Genomic DNA, 18243 nt, shown 5'->3' on the forward strand with positions numbered 1-18243 from the left:
CTTACTTTTCTCTTTCCACGTCACTTCTAACCTGCTTACTTTTCTTGTAATGTGTTAATTACATATTAGAATGAGGAAAGAGTGTAAGATCTCAATGAGTCTCTGGATAAGGAAAGGGAAACAGGATTTTTCCATGTTTGTCTGTCCTCACAGTGTATTTTGTGTGTCACTGGAAAGGACTAGCATTTGAATGCCCACCTATCATTAGTGACTTGAAAAGGAAAACATTGAAGACCTCTTTCCTTGCAACCATTTTATTACCTTGAACTGATGTGTGTCCAACTCAAAGCAGGAGAGGGGAAAATAATGAAGCAGAGTCTGAAGGAGTTGTGGAGCTGCAGCAGAGTGTGCGCCTCAGACTAATAAGAAAAGGTGACCTAGAAACCCTGATTGGCAATCACCACTCTGTCGGAAGCCTGCAGTAATAATCCTCACTCTAATTGGATTAGATTGAAAATGAAAGGGCTTTTCCCCCCAACAAATACCTGAAATTAATAACCAGCTCAGGCCCGGTGCATCAGTTACTATTATGAAAAAACCTGAGAATTAAATTGCTCCCTAGGCACTATATCAAGGGTTTACAATTTCTTCTTTGCAATTCTTTTGAGAACACTGAAGGACCCTTTGGGGCTGCAAAAGAACTGATTTAAAGGATTTACAGACTGATTTAAAGATACAGACTGCTTCCTCTAGAAGTGAAGTAGTGCAGCAGGAGACCTTTGTACTATTACTATGCTTTTTAAGAGGTTTTAGTAATTTAATGGTGCAATTCTTGCTAGCTTTCAAAACCTCCAGCAATGAATTTCCTCCATAAACATTGCTAATTTCTGACAACTGAGTGAGGAATCCAAGCTTTGAAAATGAATGTCAGTGGTTCCCTGTAGGTCACCCTCCTCTTTTGGTATCAGGAAGGGTGGGACAGGCCAGGAATGGACCAACATCTGTCTGATCAGCAGCTCCCCACAGCCCCACTCAGGGACACCACAGGAGCTCGGAGGAGCTCCCATGGGAACACAGACTGGGGAGCTCTCACTGGCCCACCCAACATTTCCAGAGCCTTCAGAATGGCAAATGGAATCACCAGGACCAGAGCTCACGAGGCTGGAGCTCAAAGTGACACAAGGGAGCCTGGCTGGAGGCTGGACATGGAAATGGGACAGCAGAGATGTGATGGGTTCAGTGCATTCATTTTGTTCCCCAACACTTGCGGTTTCAGTTGAATTACAATTATTTTCTTGTATCAGACATTACCATTAACTCAGGCACTGCATGTTCCAGTTCTTTTAAAAGCACTGAGTGGACACACACTGTAACACCCCTGACTGCCAAAGCCAGGGTTAAATGTTCCTGCTCTCAGAACTGTTTTGATCTCAGTCAATAACAAACCTAAAAGGTTTAAAATACATTTGCAGGCTAAAGCACTGTCAACACAAACAACCATTTTAGTTACCCAGCTTTAGGCATGGGCTTGACAGACCCATTTCCTCCAAGGCTGTACTTACTTGTAGCCATCTCTGATGAAAGTGGCTGCAGGTGGCAATGGAAGTTGTTCAATTTTTGGAGGGACAGCCCAAGAAGGCCTGAAGATGCAGGCATCTGGAATCTTCAGAGGTAGGAGGCACTGGCTGGGCAGGATCTTGAGTGGAGCAAACAGGGAAGAGCCCACAAAAGGTTGAAATGATGGAACTTTGTGCACATATGAAAAATCCTGTAACATCAAAGTGACTTTGGTTACAACAATGTGGTCAGGCTGTTCTTTAGATAGTTTTTAAAATTAAAATCTGTTGTACTGTTTGAACCCTCTACAATTACCTTTTTCCCCCAAAAAGAACTATATTTATTCCTTCTACAAGGCATTCAAGAGTAGTTCCTCCAAGGAAACTCAGCTGAGGCTCCCTGTTATCCTGAGATGCTGCACAGCTTTATGGCAGGAGGTTTCACAATTGCATCAGGCTCATTTCAGACAAGCTGTGCCTGAAACATGAGCAGTGCACTATGAAAATTTCACACTACCTAACTTTTAGCACCTCATTTAGGCACTTAAAAGGTTGATCTTTGCAAGACTTCTGTACTGACAGTGAGGAGAGGCTGTCACAGTGTGAGGAACCCTGAGGTGCCTTGAGGCAGCCTCTAAATAACCCCCACTGTGGGGGTTCACATCACTTTGGCAATAACAGTGCACACTTTGCCAATCATTACATGAAGTGTTAAATCCAAATATCTAAACAATCCAGCAAACACAGTATTAACTATCAATGAAGTTCAGCCCAGCTGGGCTTGCAGTGACTGTCACATTTGCTTGCAGAGAGTGATGACAAGAACTTCAGCCAGAGTTTCTAGAGCTATTCCAGCTCTTTCAGGAGAACAGAATTAGTCCTCTTGAGGCACTACTGCAAAGTAAAAATCAGCACGAAAACAGTAACAGCAGTCTCAGTATTTAACATCTCATTAGAGCTTTGTATTTTTTTCCCTTGCACCGTGTCAAGCACTGAGGGATGAGGAATGTGTGGATTTCTATCTCCAGCTGCTGAATGCTCAGCACAAGGAATCTACTTCCATGTTCTCAGGATGATCAGCAATGGGTTTAGTGCTTGTTTCCCCCACTGGTGTGTATGAGCAGGTGTGACACACACAGAAGCAAGTCAATTGTGCTGTTGGAAATGTTCTCAGGCAGAATTGAAGTATTTTAATACTCCTGTAATGGCTGTGAGGGAGATTAAAATATCTTTGGTATCAGTGACGTCCTGAAATCTGCTCCCACTCCAAAACCTTCAACTCAACAAATTCCAAGACACACTTTTCTTTTTCCCAGGCCCAAGTTTTCCTATTCTTGAACAAACAATTTACTGCACAAGCAGAAGAGAAAAACCAGCAAGGTCTGTGGCAAGGCAAAGTCTTACAAACCTTATAAAAAAACCTTATTTCAAACCCTTGTAGTGGCATAACAACTTGTGGATGCCTCAGCTCAAGATGGGCAATGGAGACTGTCCTGGAGCACACACTGAGAAGGTGCCTCTTCCCAGTGTGCCTCCAAGTGAGAGCTCAGGGAGGGAGGAAGGAAGGAAGGAGAGATCTGGCAGTACCAAAGCAGACCTGCACCATGTCCTGATGTCCAGCTGGCTTCTGCCATCAGGAGGGACACTGGGAATTCCCTCCCACATCTGCAAAGCCCCTTTCTCCACAGAAGTGCTGGGACAAGCTCCCTACAGCTCAGCCCTTGGCAGGGGAATGAGCTGGGAATTCTGGGGTCTGACTGGGCACTCTGGACTGGCACCACAACATGGGAGCACAACCCTGGAATTCTGTCCCACACACTGCCCCACTCCCTGGCAGGGACAGGGACTCCCTTCTCTCCCAGGGACAAAACTGAAAGCTCCTGTGGAAGAAGTCACCCTGTGGGACTTGCCACAGCCTCCCTTGCAGTCTGCCTGAGGGATGCTATTCCTGCTGGCAGGAAAATGTCCTGGCTGACAGCTGAGCACATCATTTACACTGAACAAAGGCATCCATCAGTATCCTCACACCAACACACAGCCACTTCTTGTCCATGCAGCTGCCAGTGTGCCCCTGGCTCAGCAATGCAGACCCCTAAAAATCAGCCCTCAATCAATTCCAACTGGGCACAAAGAAGAGGGAAGGAGGTGGTGCTGGGGAGAGAGATGGCTGCTGAAATAGAAGGAACAGGCTGTGGCACAGGAGGGACAAGTGGGTCTGAAGGAGAAGAATTAGGCTATACAATCAAAGGCTGGGGACTACCAGGAAGCCACAGTTAGAGTGGGCATCTCCCTTTTTATTCCCTGTGTACAGAGCAGCTTGCTGCAGAACAACATGCTGTGCATTTCCACACAAAAAGTGCATTTTTTATTTAAAAAAAAACCCTCAGGCTGTATGCATGGAAATATGGCAACAGTACCTTCTGACAAAGGTGACAAAAGGCAGCCCCAGAAGTTCAGTAATGCAGGACACACAGGCAGAATGATTTGTGCCCTGCTCTTACCCTGTGATGGAACGATGACACAACCAATGTATATCAGTGCTGATGCTGGGTCCCTCCATGGGATGCTATGGAGAAATGGCCACACTGGGATGTCACAGGAACCCAGAGTCCCCAGCTACAAACAGCTCTTAACTGAGACACTACAGGACTCGAGAGAGGAGGAACTAGGTGACATTACCTGACCTGTGTTATACAGAAAGTCAGATAAGAATGGTCCCATCTGGCCTTAAAACTTGTGAAGTAACATCAGCTGAAGAAGAAACAGAGCAAGTTCAACCCCTGGGCTTTCTCAGAGAGTTTCAACCCTAACCAAAAAAGGAACATTTCAGAGAGATAAAGGCAGCCTTTCTACATGCACCACTTTATCCCACTGTGTGCCAACCTGGCAGCAGGGAGGGGGGCACAGCAAAGGTGCCGCAGAGAAATTATCTAAAGAAATACATCATTTAACAGCTACTTAGCCACAAGTGTGGGGTTTTCCACACATGGACATGCTTTCTGTTAGGCACAGGGCTCATTTCACAGACAATACTGTTTGTTTCCTGAGAACACCCAGGACCACTACAAACATAATATTACAAAATGTCTACAGTTAAAATCAGGGAAACAACTAAAAAGCTCTTCTACTAGAAAAGAATATTTTTCCAGCTCCAGGCTGACAGGTTCTTTACACAGGTCCAGTTCACATTTGTTAGTTGCTACACACACTACATGGGACTTGTTTATAAAACTCAAAGTGTGCATAGAGGAGTTTGTAAAAATCCCACATTTCAGGCGTGTTACCTTAATTTCTTCAGGTTTAGGGCTACCTAATCCATCCTCCACCTCCATTTTAAACTCAGCCAGCTGTGTTGGAACCATGTTGACCATAGGACTCTCCATCATTCCCAAGGCAGTCACAGTCTCTGAACTTATTCCATCTTTGTAACTCATCACTGGGGAGAAGGCAGGGTGCTGTTCTAAAGAGGGTGGTGTTGGGAACATCCTTTGGAGATCTGCCACAGCTGAAGAGGATGAAATAACACAGTTAATCATTCAAATACAAATTCTCAAGGAAATTCAATAAAACAGAAGAGACCAATTCAATGCTAGCTCTTATTTCATTAGTTTAAAACTAGCAAAGCTGCTCCAGACTTACTGGGGTTCTGACAGTAGTGTAAGTGTAGCCAAAAGTTAACTCCTAGGGATAAATTCCCCAAATTCCTAGGGATACTCTGCAAGGTTATTGCTCAGCAGAAACAACAACCTGGTAGATGGACAAACAAATGCAGAGTTTACCAGCAACTAATAAATCCTTCATAACTGGAGAGCTGAATTGGCATTAACACCAAGCTCACCCCAGTGACTGTTTCTAAGAAGCCACAGCAGAGTTTCCTCCCTTTGCCAGAGCTGACCTAGCCCTAAACCAGGAGGCCTTTGGAATTCATGTGCCCTGAGCTGAATTTCTCTACTCAGTCACTGTAGCCTTGTCTGGTCCATGGCAACACAAGTCCTGCCACAAACACAGGCAGTTCTGCCCAGGAGCAACTTCCAGGAATCCCGAAGTTCCAGTGCCAGAGAAGCCACAAAATTATCATTTTCCATCACAAGACATTAAGTCAGGAAGATCCCTAAATGACTTCTCAGGAAATGAATGTAATGGAATCATCCATTGCCTATATTTCTTCTTTAAGCAGAACCAACCCCAACAGAGATGCTCTATACAGTGTAATGCAATCAAACACAAATCATAGCAAAGTCTTGCATGTTCTCCTTCCAACTACAGCTTCCATATTTATTTTGTGTCACATTCAGCATAAATGCTCTCTTTTCCTGACTTAAATTAGGACAGATCCTCTCTGGACAAAACCATCAGTGGTTAACCACTCTAATTAGAGGAGGGTGAATTCCCATAAGTGTCTCCTCTTAGATACTTTTTTGGACAGATTTAATGCCCAATCCCATTTCCATATCCAAGCTGATGGGACACAAGGACACTCTTATACTCAATAACATCTGCAGCCTAAAGATTATGGAAAATTCATAAATTAATACAGATGGGTTTCTGACTGGCCAACACTGTGTTGTGGAAATTCAAACAGGTAAGAAGAAGTACTGTTCTCAAAAACGAACAGAAAAAGGCAGAAATAAGAGATGGGATTAGAATTATCTATGGACTATGAATACCTGCACTAACAGGACATTTGTGTAGGATGCTGCAGCCTCAGGATGTGCCTTCACTCTGCCTTAACAGAGCCAGCCCTGCATGGGATACTGTTGTGCTCAGAGATGACACAGCCAGGCTACTGAACTCTTTAGACAAAGGGATACCACTCAAACAGGGGCAGTCCTCTCAAAATGCAGTTCTGTTGGTAACAGCTGTCCCAGCTGAACCCAGTCCTCCACAATCTGGAGCAGCAGAGTAAACAGTGGGCTGTGAATTACTCCCACTTCGTCCATATTTTTTTCCCCACTCTTTCAGTATCTGAATTTAAAAGCCCTTAGTCTTGTCCTGATACAGGATAAATTAAAGCTGAAAAAAAGTTCAGCAGGATGGAAGAAACTCTTTTCCACCAACATTAGTATGGAATACAATGTTCAGGCTGGCAGCTGGATTGGCTCCTTCTGTTTCTCAGCAGAGAGAGGTGCTTTAGGCACTGGAAGGGGACAGGGAGGAAGGTGAAAATGAAAGGTGACCAGTAGGAATTTATGATGCTGTACAAGGCACTTCAGCTCCCCACAGACACTGCTGTGCCTCCACAGCTGGTGGCAAGGCCACGGCTACAAGTGGAGGGTATCTGTTTGACTTCACACTACATCATTTTCTCACCTCCAGCTCACTCCACTTAGCAAAATTCTGCAGTGCAGATTCATAAAAAAGTTTAATTACAAAAAATCCCCCACCCCTACAGCAACAGGCAACTATCATCATTCATTTTCATGTGTGTCATGCTTGAAAAAGCTTTGCATATTTTAAAAAGCTATGGATCAACTAAACCTGTCAAAATCCAATCTCTGTATACTTCAGACTTCTACATTTAAGTAAATCAGCACAGCTTTTATGGGTCCATAAAACTCTGACTCATCTCCTTCAGACTGGTTTTTTTCTTCACCTCAATTTGTTCTCATTACCAGCTGAAGTTAATGAGAAGGTATTAAAGAATGATTTGTAGAGAGATTGGATTTCTGCTTATAGTGGCCACAGAAATCAAACACTTTCCTTCTCACCACAAAGTAATTTGTAATTTGATTTGTTACTATTATACCAAAAATTCTCACCTTCCTCCTGTCCCACAAACACAGACACATTTCTCCTTCATCTCAAGAGAAATGCCACCTACACCAATAGAATCAGAGACCTGTTCAGGTCAGAAAAGCCCTCTGAGATCATCAACTCCAACCACTCCCAGCACCGCCAAGGCCCCATTGACCCACGTCCCCAGGTGCCACATGCACAGGGCTGGTAAATCCCTCCAGAGATGGGGACTGCAGCACTGCCTTGGGCAGCTGTGCCAGGGCTTTACAATCCTTTCAGTGAAGGAATTTTCCCAATATCCAACGTGAGCCTCCCCGGCACACCTGAGGCCGTTCCCTCTCCTCCTGTCCCTGTTCCCTGGGAGCAGAGCCCGACTCCCCCAGCTGCCCTCTCCTGTCGGGTGCAAGAAATGCAGCAAAGCCCTCAAACCTCAGAGTACAAGTTACTATTCCCAAGAGCTGTTGGAACAGTCCTTAGAAAAAAAGCAATCTTATTTCATACAATTTCAGAAGTTTCCTGCACTCCCATAACCTCCCTTGTCCATGTGCAGAGCCTGCACAAGCATCACTAGCACAACCATCTATAAAAGGTCCACACCACACCTCCAATTAGAACCCAGCATTTTGATTTTAATCATGCACTTCCAAATCCAGATTAAACCCTGAAGGTGATTTTAGTTTTAATTTGTCAAATGTTCAATGCAATTTTCTTCCAAGACAGGTTGCACCATCATGGCCATGGTTTTAAATTCTTCAATTTTGTTAAGTAGAAGGATTTATACTTAAAGAGGGATTTGGTAGTGGTTGAAGTGCCCAACAGCGAGCAGAGAAGAAAGGGGAAAGCTTCCAAAGGAAGATTTGTAACAAATCCCTCCCATAGTTCTAGACAACTAAGACAACAATGTCAACAGAAGAGTACCTCACATATCAGTAGGCTCATTAAAAATCCATGTCTGTATTACCACTGCCCTCATTAAATCTGACAATTGCAGCACAGGATCACCCTCAGTGAGCCCAGTGTCCCTGCAGGGCTGTGCAGTGAGCCCAGTGTCCCTGCAGGGCTGTGCAGTGAGCCGGGGGGGGTGTGAGCTGAGGAGCTCGGTACTCACTGGGAGGATAAGGAACCGCGGTCCGGCCGTCCTTGCCCAGCGGCCGCTCCTCGGAGCCCGCTGCCGGCAGCTTGGAGGAGCGCAGGGCTGGGGACACGGCCTGCAACACCAAACGCTGCAGTCAGCACAGCCTGACACCTCTCAGTGGCACCACACAGCAAACACAATCGCTGCTTTTCTAATCCCCCACCCGCTGCCCACAAGGAGTCTGGATTTTTTCCCCTCTTTCAACACTAAAAACAGAAAGAAATATTTGCCTGTCTATATATCCCCCCATAAACTAATGCATACATATAACTATACATTTTTATAGTTCTATACATACACACATTATATTCAAAATGTTATCACAAGCCCTGGGCTTGAAATGCATGTGGCTGCTCTATTTCCATGTTTGGATTACTCCAAGGTAGTAATGGGAATATGACACAGAGTGAGCCCAACACAGGCAAATGTTAAGACAGGAGAAACATTAGGGCTGTCCAGGGTAACTTCTGGGAAGAAAGTAAATTTTTATTTTGACAGATCAGTCCTCTGGTAGATTTGCATATTAACTGTGGCATCTGAAGTGCAGTTTGTGTGGAAAAGTCCTGCCAAGAAAAGGCATAAGACTTTTAAACACTGTTATCTACTAACAGTCACTTTAAGACCACCTTCTGGATCATTATGGTTGTATTGGATTATGCTTAAAGATAGTGACTATCCAAATTTTTGCCTTCCCAGGCAATTTACTGCCCCCCATAACTGATATAAATCTGCACTTCCCTCTGCATTTCCAAACATGCAGCAACTATTTCTCTTTGCACTGAAATGAAGTGCTTGGAGGAATATGAGGTAACATGACTCAGAGGATTACTGGAATCCTGTAAGGTTGAATTTACTTTTCTTTGGGCAGGTTCTCAGACAACGTAAAAGAACCCATCACCAATTAATAGCCCGCCTACCTGGAAACCCTCTCTCTCCCATCTATTAGGGATAATCATTCCCACTAGAAATCTGTTTCTTGGCCTACAGAACACCCATCCCCACAAGGACTCACCCCAAGCTCATCCTCGTCGGAGTTGTCGAAGATGTTGTCGAGGTCGTGCAGGGACGGGGCCAGGTCGGTGACCTGGGTGAGGCTGCCGGAGCCGGCCCTGCCGGCAGCGCCCTCCTGCCGCGGGTCTGCCAGCACGAATGGAACAGTCAGGGAAACGGAGCACGGGCAGGGAAACTGAGCAGAGTCAGGGAAACGCAGCACGGGCAGCAGCAGAGCAGCACCTCTGCCCCGCAGCACTGAGCCCTCTGCTCTGCTGGAGCCTTGCAGGCTGAGCAGCGACCACCCAGGGTCAGCCAAGATACAAGGAAGGAGCTGCTGCTGCTCATTTAATATTCTAAAAAATATATAATTGTTTTTATAAAAAGGACAAGGAAAACCAAGTTTTTTCCAGCTTGGGACTGTCTGTAGCTCTGATGTTACAGACAAAAGTTCAGATGTGATTTTTCCCTCCACATGTTATGGCATATAGGTATTTTTGCTTTGCAGACCAAATTAAAAAGCTGTAACTCACCAGTCTTAGGAGCAGAACTGAAAATAGACATGGCATCTTTTCCATCAGGAACTGGTGTGGAATGGCCCGTTGGGGGGATTTCCTTGGAACCAATCCCATCTTCTGACTATACAAAAAACCAAAGAGATTTCATGGCTGTGAATTTAGGCTATGTAAGAACAAATGTTTTGCTATGTCCAGCCAGACTCAGGGGTCTGAGTTAAATATAAGATTTACAAAGGATTCCATGGACATCATTGAACTCTGACAGCCAGTCCAGGTAATTAACCACCTTAAATTCTCCAGGAAAAAACATCTTTTAGAATGTTTACTTGCACAGCCAAACACCAAAACAACTCCATAAAGGATAACATACATAAGGAGCATCGTGCACATGATAATATAAAATAATATTTTTTTAAAAAATTAAATATAAATATATACATGTCTGATTTTGTTCTGTGGAACAAGACTTGTGTCTTCCAGAGAGCTGTAGAGCAAACACTGTGCTACAGGATAAATCCCACAAGAACATTAATGCCAAAGACTGGATTTACACCTTACCTTGTTCTTTTTCAAAGGATCTTTCTCAGCCCCAAGTTTGCATTTTTTATTGACAGTGAAACTGTACTTGATGTCTCCATCTTCGAAGGTGTAAGGATCACTGGTGTCCCCCCAGCCTTCTCCAGGAGGTTGTAGTAGAGGCAAGGGGTCAAGATAGTTCAAGGTCTGCACTGGTTTCTGCTCTTCCAAAATTTTAAACCGTTTATTAGGTTGTGCTAAGAGCCTGAAGTGAAAATAAACAAGTAAGGCCAACATGAAACAAAACCAGCACAATCTGCAGCTGTCACACAAACACAGCTCACTCCCCCTTGATCAAGTAGAAATGTTATGAGCACTATCTCATCAAATAAAGGATGTATTGGATACATTTAAACATTAAATACCTTACTGTATTAAGACCTACTTTGGGACAATGAAAGAAGAATCAATTTTGTCACTGTATAAATGAAAACACTTTGAAGTCCAGTCTTCCTGTGTTTTTCAGGCTGAAACCCTTTTCAGCCTAGCAAACTCCATTGTAATTACCAAACCCAATAGTCTTTTAACTCAATAACTCTTCCTCAGTAATTTTTCCTATACATTTTCATTAACTACTCTCTCTAGTGCATTTTTTTAAAATGCATTATCAGAATGCTACAGTAATTTTTAGGTTAGCAAAAAATACAAAAATAGGCTACAAAGAGATTGATCAGTTCTTGTAGTGTCCAACAGAAAGCCAGATATGGAAAAGGCAAGCATCCTGCACTAGAGTGTTTCTATTTAACTATTTGGTGCTCTCTGCAGCATCTGTGATGGTGAAGCCTTAGCCTTTCTGAGTTGAAAAGCAGAAATTAGAGTTTGGTGATGATTAGAGCTGCCCAGCTCCCCTGCTCAGAGTGCTCTCTCACCTTTTCAGTGCAGTGCTGTCAGGGTTGATCTCCATCCTGCCATCATACCTCTCACACGGCAGCTCTGGCGGCCGGAACTCGGGGTCGTCACTTGAAGGGACACTATAGGTCCTCCACACGTCCACGGCCTCGTTGCTCTGAGTTATGCCACAGTACAAGGCTGTCTCACTGACCTCTGCCATCAGAGGTAACCTCTGTCCCACCAGGACTGTCCTGTCATCTAAGGTGGGCAGTGGCTGCAGCTCCAGCCCGCTGCCGTAGAGTGCTGGGTTCACAGGAACGGAAGGGGGGTCCAGGTTCTCTGCCTCCTGACCTCTGGGCTGGGGGCTCAGGGTGGGAGGCAGAGGGGAAGTGGGGGAATGGGGTGAATCCATAGGATTCATATTAATTTGCTTGCTTGCATTTCTAGCAGGTAGCGGGAGCGGCTTCTCGTATTTCCTGGAACTGGGGACTTCCAAGGCGGCCTCCATCCCGGCCAGGCCCAGCTTCTGCCCGGCCGCCTCCTGCTCCATGCAGAGCTCTTCAGTCACCGAGGGCCGATGGTGGAAAGGCATCAGGGGCCTTTTCTGCAGTTTCTCTCCCTTGTCCTGCCGCTCGGTGGTTTTGTGCTTTGAGGAGGCAGGAGGGGGCAGTGCCGAGGCCGCCGCCGTCCCCACGGGGAAGCCGGGCTGGGGCAGCGTGGGGGGCCGGCCCGAGGCACCGGCGCAGCGCTGCTTGAACACCTTGTGCCTGGAGGAGGAGGAGAGAAAGCACTCACTGCATGCTCCGGGCAGTTACCCACCGCAGGGGAAAGGCAAACCTAAAGAACAGCCCTGAGAAACCTCCTGTCTGCTCCTGATCTTTTAACAGCCTTTTAATTTCTGCCTGATGCAGGAAGTTTGAATAAATATTTTTAAATATTCAAAACAAAATAATGCAGTAACATACAATCTTATTACTGGCTTCATGTGGCTTTTTTCACTTTGTATCCAGTATCTTTGAGACTGAGAAGCACAGGATTGAATTTCAGTGTTTCAGGTCCTGCTAAAAAGTATTTTCATCATACTGATGATGATTCCCAATGATGTGACAACAGGGATATAACTCTGCCCATACTTTTGTTGGTCTTTTTTGTTGTTCAGGGCTTTTTGTTTAGCTGTTTATTTGATTTTATTAAGCTAAACAGAAATTGAAAGATGTGTTTGTGCTTAACATTGAAACCTGTTTAAAAATAAACACCATTTCAAAAGGAATCACTCCATTCCTATTTTATGAACAACAGGACAACAAAAACCCATTTCAAAACATGTAATGTGCTTTTTACTTAAAAAAGATAACTTACATGATCACAAGTGAAGTGGGCTACATTGGAGATACTCAACTCTGTTTGTGGGTGCAGACACAACATTTTGTGCTTGCTGTCCCTGTTCCCTGGAAGCATCCAGGCTTGTGGGGTTATCCCAGCTTTCTGCAGGGCTTTGCTGTTCCCAGGACATGCTGCAGATTCCCTGCAGCAGCAGATGGTCTGTGCCTGCAATCACCCTAATGTGCAGCTAATGCCCTGGTAACTGGAGATTTGCCTTAAGCATGTTCTTGTAACATTTCATTGCCTTAATTCTCCATCATTCACCGTATTTTAACTGACTGCAGAGAATTATTTCAGACATTCTGCTCCTCACACACCAAGCTGGGTCTGCAGGAGACTGAATTTGATGCTGAGTACCAGACAGCCCTTTGAGACTCCAGATCTAAGATCATATCCTGACATTTATCCAGTACATGGAATGGGCACAGAAATGACTAAAACAATTTCTATATGCCAGTTGCTGCTCAGGTTCTGCAGCTACACACAAAGAACTTATTGCTGTTTGAAATCAGGTACTGCCTTCATTTTAAGGATAATGTTTCCATTTCCCAGCTGCTGTGTTTACCAGCTCCAGCATGATGCAGTTATCAGTGGAGGGATGAACAGACAGTGTGAAATTCCAAGTGCAGCTGAACCTATCCACAGAGCCAGGCTCCCACTGCCCACTGTTGATCCCCATGCTTTCCAGGCAAAGCTGGACCTCAGTTTTCCACAGGAACACTTGGCATTCTGACAAAACATTTATCTGTTCCAAATTCTTGGGTATATAAATACAAACAATGTGTATAATCAGGGAAGAAGAGCAGCAGAAAGCATCCTCTCACTTGGGATAGAGCAGAGAGTCTCCAGGTTGAACATTCCACCCTTGTAGGATGCACAGTCCCTTCATCCCTTCCTCTGACTACACAAAGAAGAACTGCATCCTTAAGGAATAACTTCTTTTGGTCAAGGTGCTTTTATCACCTATCTTACGAGTAGATGGTGACCTTGGGAATTCAGAATTTCAGTAGAAGTGTTTCACTGGACTATTTTACTGCAAACTGGGGGCTTTTCTAGTTCTGTAACATCTCTCTGATAGTTTTAAGAATGGTTAAGCATATTGGTGATGATGGTTTGCCTTTCCTGAGTGAGGAGTTCTGAAATTCTAACCACCCAAAGATGACAGATAACTTTAATAACCTCCTAAAGTGTTTGTGTGAGTGAGCTGTGAATTCTTTCTGATCCAGTGACAGAGGGTGACCAGGCTGCAAAGGTTTCATATTCTCTTGTGTGGGTTTGGTGCCATGGCAGATCAACCAGAGGCACATGAAGTGATTTGCAGGGATGTTTCCCCTCTTCCTTCAAATATCAGGATAATCACAAACTTAGGAAGAGCCTGCCCTCTTCACCACAAGCCTTAACCACTTAACCAAAGGTTACAGTCTGAAAAGCTGCAGGATGAGTTCCTTATGAATGGGAACTGTTGGAGTGATTCTGGCCCCAGTACCATCCTATTTCCACGTGGATTGGCTCCTGCAAGTGACAGTGGGCTGAGATGCAGATTCATCCCCCAAATGTGATCAGAGGTTTGATATTACAATTTCTTCTTGTCTCAGCTAAAGCTGAGATAACTCTCTTCTGTAAGTGTACCTCTGTCTGAATTAAGCAGGGCTCTCACAATATGACAAATGTTTATTCTCTTCAAAGCTCACCTGGAACAAGAACAACTGACTCTTTGGACTGGATCCACAAAATCCCATGAAACACTGTTGTTAGGAACTTCCTCCTCCAAATTTGCAGCTGTAATTTGACTCCTCCTGAAGAAGAGAAAATTATTTTAGTAATCATCACCTTCTGAAGAACAAAATTTTTAAAATGTACATAATTAATATATGTTCCCCTCAGATAAATTATTTCCTTCTACCTGACCTTTGAAATTGACAGCAGATCCCTGTACTACTCCTTAAATTTACAGTTTGATTTATGTAGGAGGAAGGTCTCAGCTCTGTGTCAGATAACTCTGTCTGGAGTCCAAGCACAAGAAGCAAGGGGAAAGCCATTTAAACTGTTTCTGGAAATTAGTCTGACATACCAAATGAGAAAATTGCATGGATATAGGAAAAAAGAAATATTTCAGGGCTCACCATGCCATGATACACTTTAAATCTCCAGTACTAAAGGTCTATGATACTATCATCTATTTATACACTCTTGTCAATTGAAATTTTAGTCCAACTCATGTAAGGTTTCACATATACTCCCCTTAGAGCCCTAAATATCAAATATATACAATGTGTCCTGCAGCCACCCAGCTTTCAGTGTAGTAACTACAACAGGAGATGGAAGTTGCTATCTCTAACTCTGAGAGCACTTGGCTGAAGGCACAACCTATGGATGTGTGGCCTTAAGGACTGTCACAATTAGGGTACACATCTGCAAATTCAATGGGAAGTGTCAGGAGCTCTCAGCTGAACAGAGGGATAAATTTTCTTTAATAATACAACATTTTCTTTGATAATGGTGTTTGGCATCATTAGCTCTGATTGGTGGCAAAGGAACCCTATAAAGAATAACATTAGGGCAAACTATGACAATTTTAGCTGTATATTATGTGTTACAAATAAGCAAAGCATGAGGACTGCTGCCATACTTGGACTGTGCCCTGTTGAGGATGCATTCCTTCCACACACGGTGAACAATACGGTTGTGAAATTTGGGAGTAATCTTGCTTGATTTCTTTGGACTGTGGACACTGACTGTCCCCTCCTGCACAGCTGGATGGCTGATGCTGCTCTGAGAGCAGCCACTTTCTCCTGCAAGAGAAATAAAGCATTAATGTCAGAACTGTTCTTCATATTGTCACTTGCTATTTTTTCCTGGAAGTCTCTTAGCAGGCTGCTGACTACACCAATGTTCACATTCACTGGGAATGCTCAGAGCATCCTTACAAACACATTTAAAGCAACACTCCCTTTGAGGTAACAAAGATGGCACTGAGTTGTACCACAGGCATGGGCAATAGAGTTGTGCAAGTACTGCACCTCATGTGATGTGACACACTCTGTATATTCTATATCTCTGTGTATCTATAAAAAATACACTCCCTAATAAATGGAGGTACTTTAGATAGCCCCTACAGCTCTGGACTGAATCACCAAGAAGTAGTGAAGATAGAGCTTTTCCATTATTATCCTGTATGTTAAACTTGAATTTATATAGTCTTTGGTGAGTTGCTTTAAAGATGAAATTTATAATAATATGGATGGTCCTAAAAGCATCTATTAAAGAAAACTAATAATTTATGTAGAATATTTCAAAGCAAGGATCAGTTCTTTATACTCAATATTAAACCTCAGCGAAGAAATGAATGGATCACTGATGCTTTCCTACAGACACAGGCTGGGAGAGCTGGGGGTGCTCAGCCTGGGGAAGAGAAGGCTCCAGGGATAGCTCAGAGCCCCTTCCTGGAGAGGGGGCTCTGCGACAGAGCCCCCCTCTGGGTTGGAGAGGGACTTGGGACAAGGGACAGAGGGACAGGACACAGAGAATGGCTGCCCACTGCCAGAGGGCAGGGATAGATTGGTAAGGAATTGTTCCCTGGGAGGGTGGCAGGCCCTGGCACAGAGAAGCTGTGGCTGCCTCTGCATCCCTGGCAGTGTCCAAGGCCAGGCTGGACAGGGCTTGGAGCAGCCTGGGACAGTGGAAGATGTCCCTGCCCATGGCAGGGGTGGATTGAGGCTGAGGTCCTTTCCAACCCAAACCACTCTGGGATTCTATGCCCTTTCTTTACAATATGCTTGAACTGAAATACTAAAATCAAAACTGGCTTTGGTGAGATTTTCCAGTTGAGGTCTACACTACTACAGAAATTTCCAACAGCTTATCACCAGTAGATACACTATTAACACAGCATATGATATTCTCAGTATGTATTTTCTGTGTGGTTATCAAAGAGATAACAAATGAAAATATTACTTCAACATGTTTGAAAGCCTGAAAACTCTCTCCACTCCATTCCTTCCTGTGATGCAGCAGCTTTTACCAGCTATTGTACAAGCAGATGCTTCTTTTCCTGCCCTGCAATGTGTTTCTGTTTAGCTGAACTGAACTCCAGCACATCCATCTTGCCAAGGCCGAGCTGCAGCAGCAGAGGGAGCTTTGGGTCCACTGGCCCGGGCAGGAGTCGCTGCTCTGGGCTGGAACAGCCAGGAGGGATCTGCTGCATTTTCACAAGGTCACACCAGGGTACAGAACACTTCGTCCTCCTGCTGACGCAATCCAAGCAGCCTCAAGTGTGACGTGCTGAAGGGACTCGGTGCTGCACATCACTGCAGCTAACAGGGAATCCTGCTGCTTGCCACCAGGTGATTTGCAAAACAACTTCTGAAATGGTGCACAAGCTGCCTAACCCTGCATCTTCTTTCATTCTTCACGTTATATATTTCTTTCTCCAGTTAGATCTTCCTTGATTATCTTTTTGTAAAGTCAAATATGGAAACCCCTGGCCATACTGAGGCTTGTGCCTCTAACCATGTACTTCACAGGCTTTAATGTTCTCCAGCAAGTGGGAACTTGACAGATAATCAAAAAACAAACAGGTCAGAACTTCAGAATTGGCAAATGTGCCCTTCTTTGGAGAAGGAATGCGTGTATAGACAAACATCACATGGACACAGAGGCATCACGTCAACAGCAGGAGGAAAACAAGGATAAGTCTGACGGGAAGGGAAGGACAGGAGGCACGAGGGGATAACCAAGGAACTACCAGGGCTTTCAAGTTACATTGGAATGCATTAAATATTGCTTTCTATAATTATGTAATATTTTTATACTATTGCTGTACTACAGTACAGCAATATACAGCATAACAGGAGACAGAACTGCACAGCAGGCAAAACCACTTTGTTCTCACACACTGACACTAATTTTTGGCCAAGAACATCCCTGGCACAGTCCTGGAACACACAGAGGTACCTCTGGCAGGTAATGGTACAGTGAGTGGAGGACACAGCAGCCCCCACCAGAGGCCACTGCACAACCCCTGCAGTGCAGACTGGTTCCACTGGTGAAAAATGCCATTCTCCAGTTGCAGCAACAATTTGTTTTGTTACATACTTTAGACACAACCATGGAAAATGTGATAAAAAGAGAACTGAAGAGATCATCTAGTCCAGTCCTTGCTTTAAAGCTGGATCAACAAATTTAGCTAATCTGTTTCTTAAGAACAACCTTCCAAAATGCCCCCACTAAACCTTCCAAAACCCATCACCCATCTGCTAATGGAACTTCTGTAGCTTCCCAACAGCTAACTTATTCCAACATTTCATTATCCTCCCTCAGAGCAAGTTTTTCCTCCTGTTTAACCTAGTTTTGCTTTGCTCCAGTTTAGATTCATTACATACTGGTTGCAGAGAAAAGCATATTCTTTTTCTCCTTGAAATTCCACTTCTTTAGACTAAAACACCTCAATTCTGTCCATCTTTTCCTGGAGGTCCTGTTTGCAAAATCCAGGATCACTCTCACTGTACTTTCTTGGACTCCAGACAGTTTGTCCACATCTTTAGGTGCTCCAAGCTGGACATGGCACTAAACCCACATT

The 18243-nt window shown here is 44.3% G+C and overlaps 1 protein-coding gene across 2 annotated transcripts in view; it reads right to left on the minus strand.

Moving 5' to 3' along the window:
- Nucleotides 1–18243, minus strand: part of MED13L (mediator complex subunit 13L) — a 169094-nt gene that overhangs the window by 23533 nt on the left and 127318 nt on the right. For both annotated transcript variants that reach the window (XM_030958861.1, XM_030958862.1), the window contains exons 8-16: nucleotides 15295–15457; nucleotides 14357–14461; nucleotides 11321–12049; nucleotides 10434–10656; nucleotides 9891–9996; nucleotides 9380–9504; nucleotides 8341–8440; nucleotides 4781–5001; nucleotides 1503–1708 (exon numbers count right to left, since the gene is read on the minus strand). In XM_030958861.1, the coding sequence (XP_030814721.1) occupies nucleotides 1503–1708; nucleotides 4781–5001; nucleotides 8341–8440; nucleotides 9380–9504; nucleotides 9891–9996; nucleotides 10434–10656; nucleotides 11321–12049; nucleotides 14357–14461; nucleotides 15295–15457 (1978 nt within the window). The remainder of the gene's footprint in view (nucleotides 1–1502; nucleotides 1709–4780; nucleotides 5002–8340; nucleotides 8441–9379; nucleotides 9505–9890; nucleotides 9997–10433; nucleotides 10657–11320; nucleotides 12050–14356; nucleotides 14462–15294; nucleotides 15458–18243) is intronic.

The sequence above is a fragment of the Camarhynchus parvulus genome, chromosome 15 (genome assembly GCF_901933205.1).
Source record: "Camarhynchus parvulus chromosome 15, STF_HiC, whole genome shotgun sequence".
In the NCBI taxonomy this organism is placed as follows: Eukaryota; Metazoa; Chordata; class Aves; order Passeriformes; family Thraupidae; genus Camarhynchus; species Camarhynchus parvulus.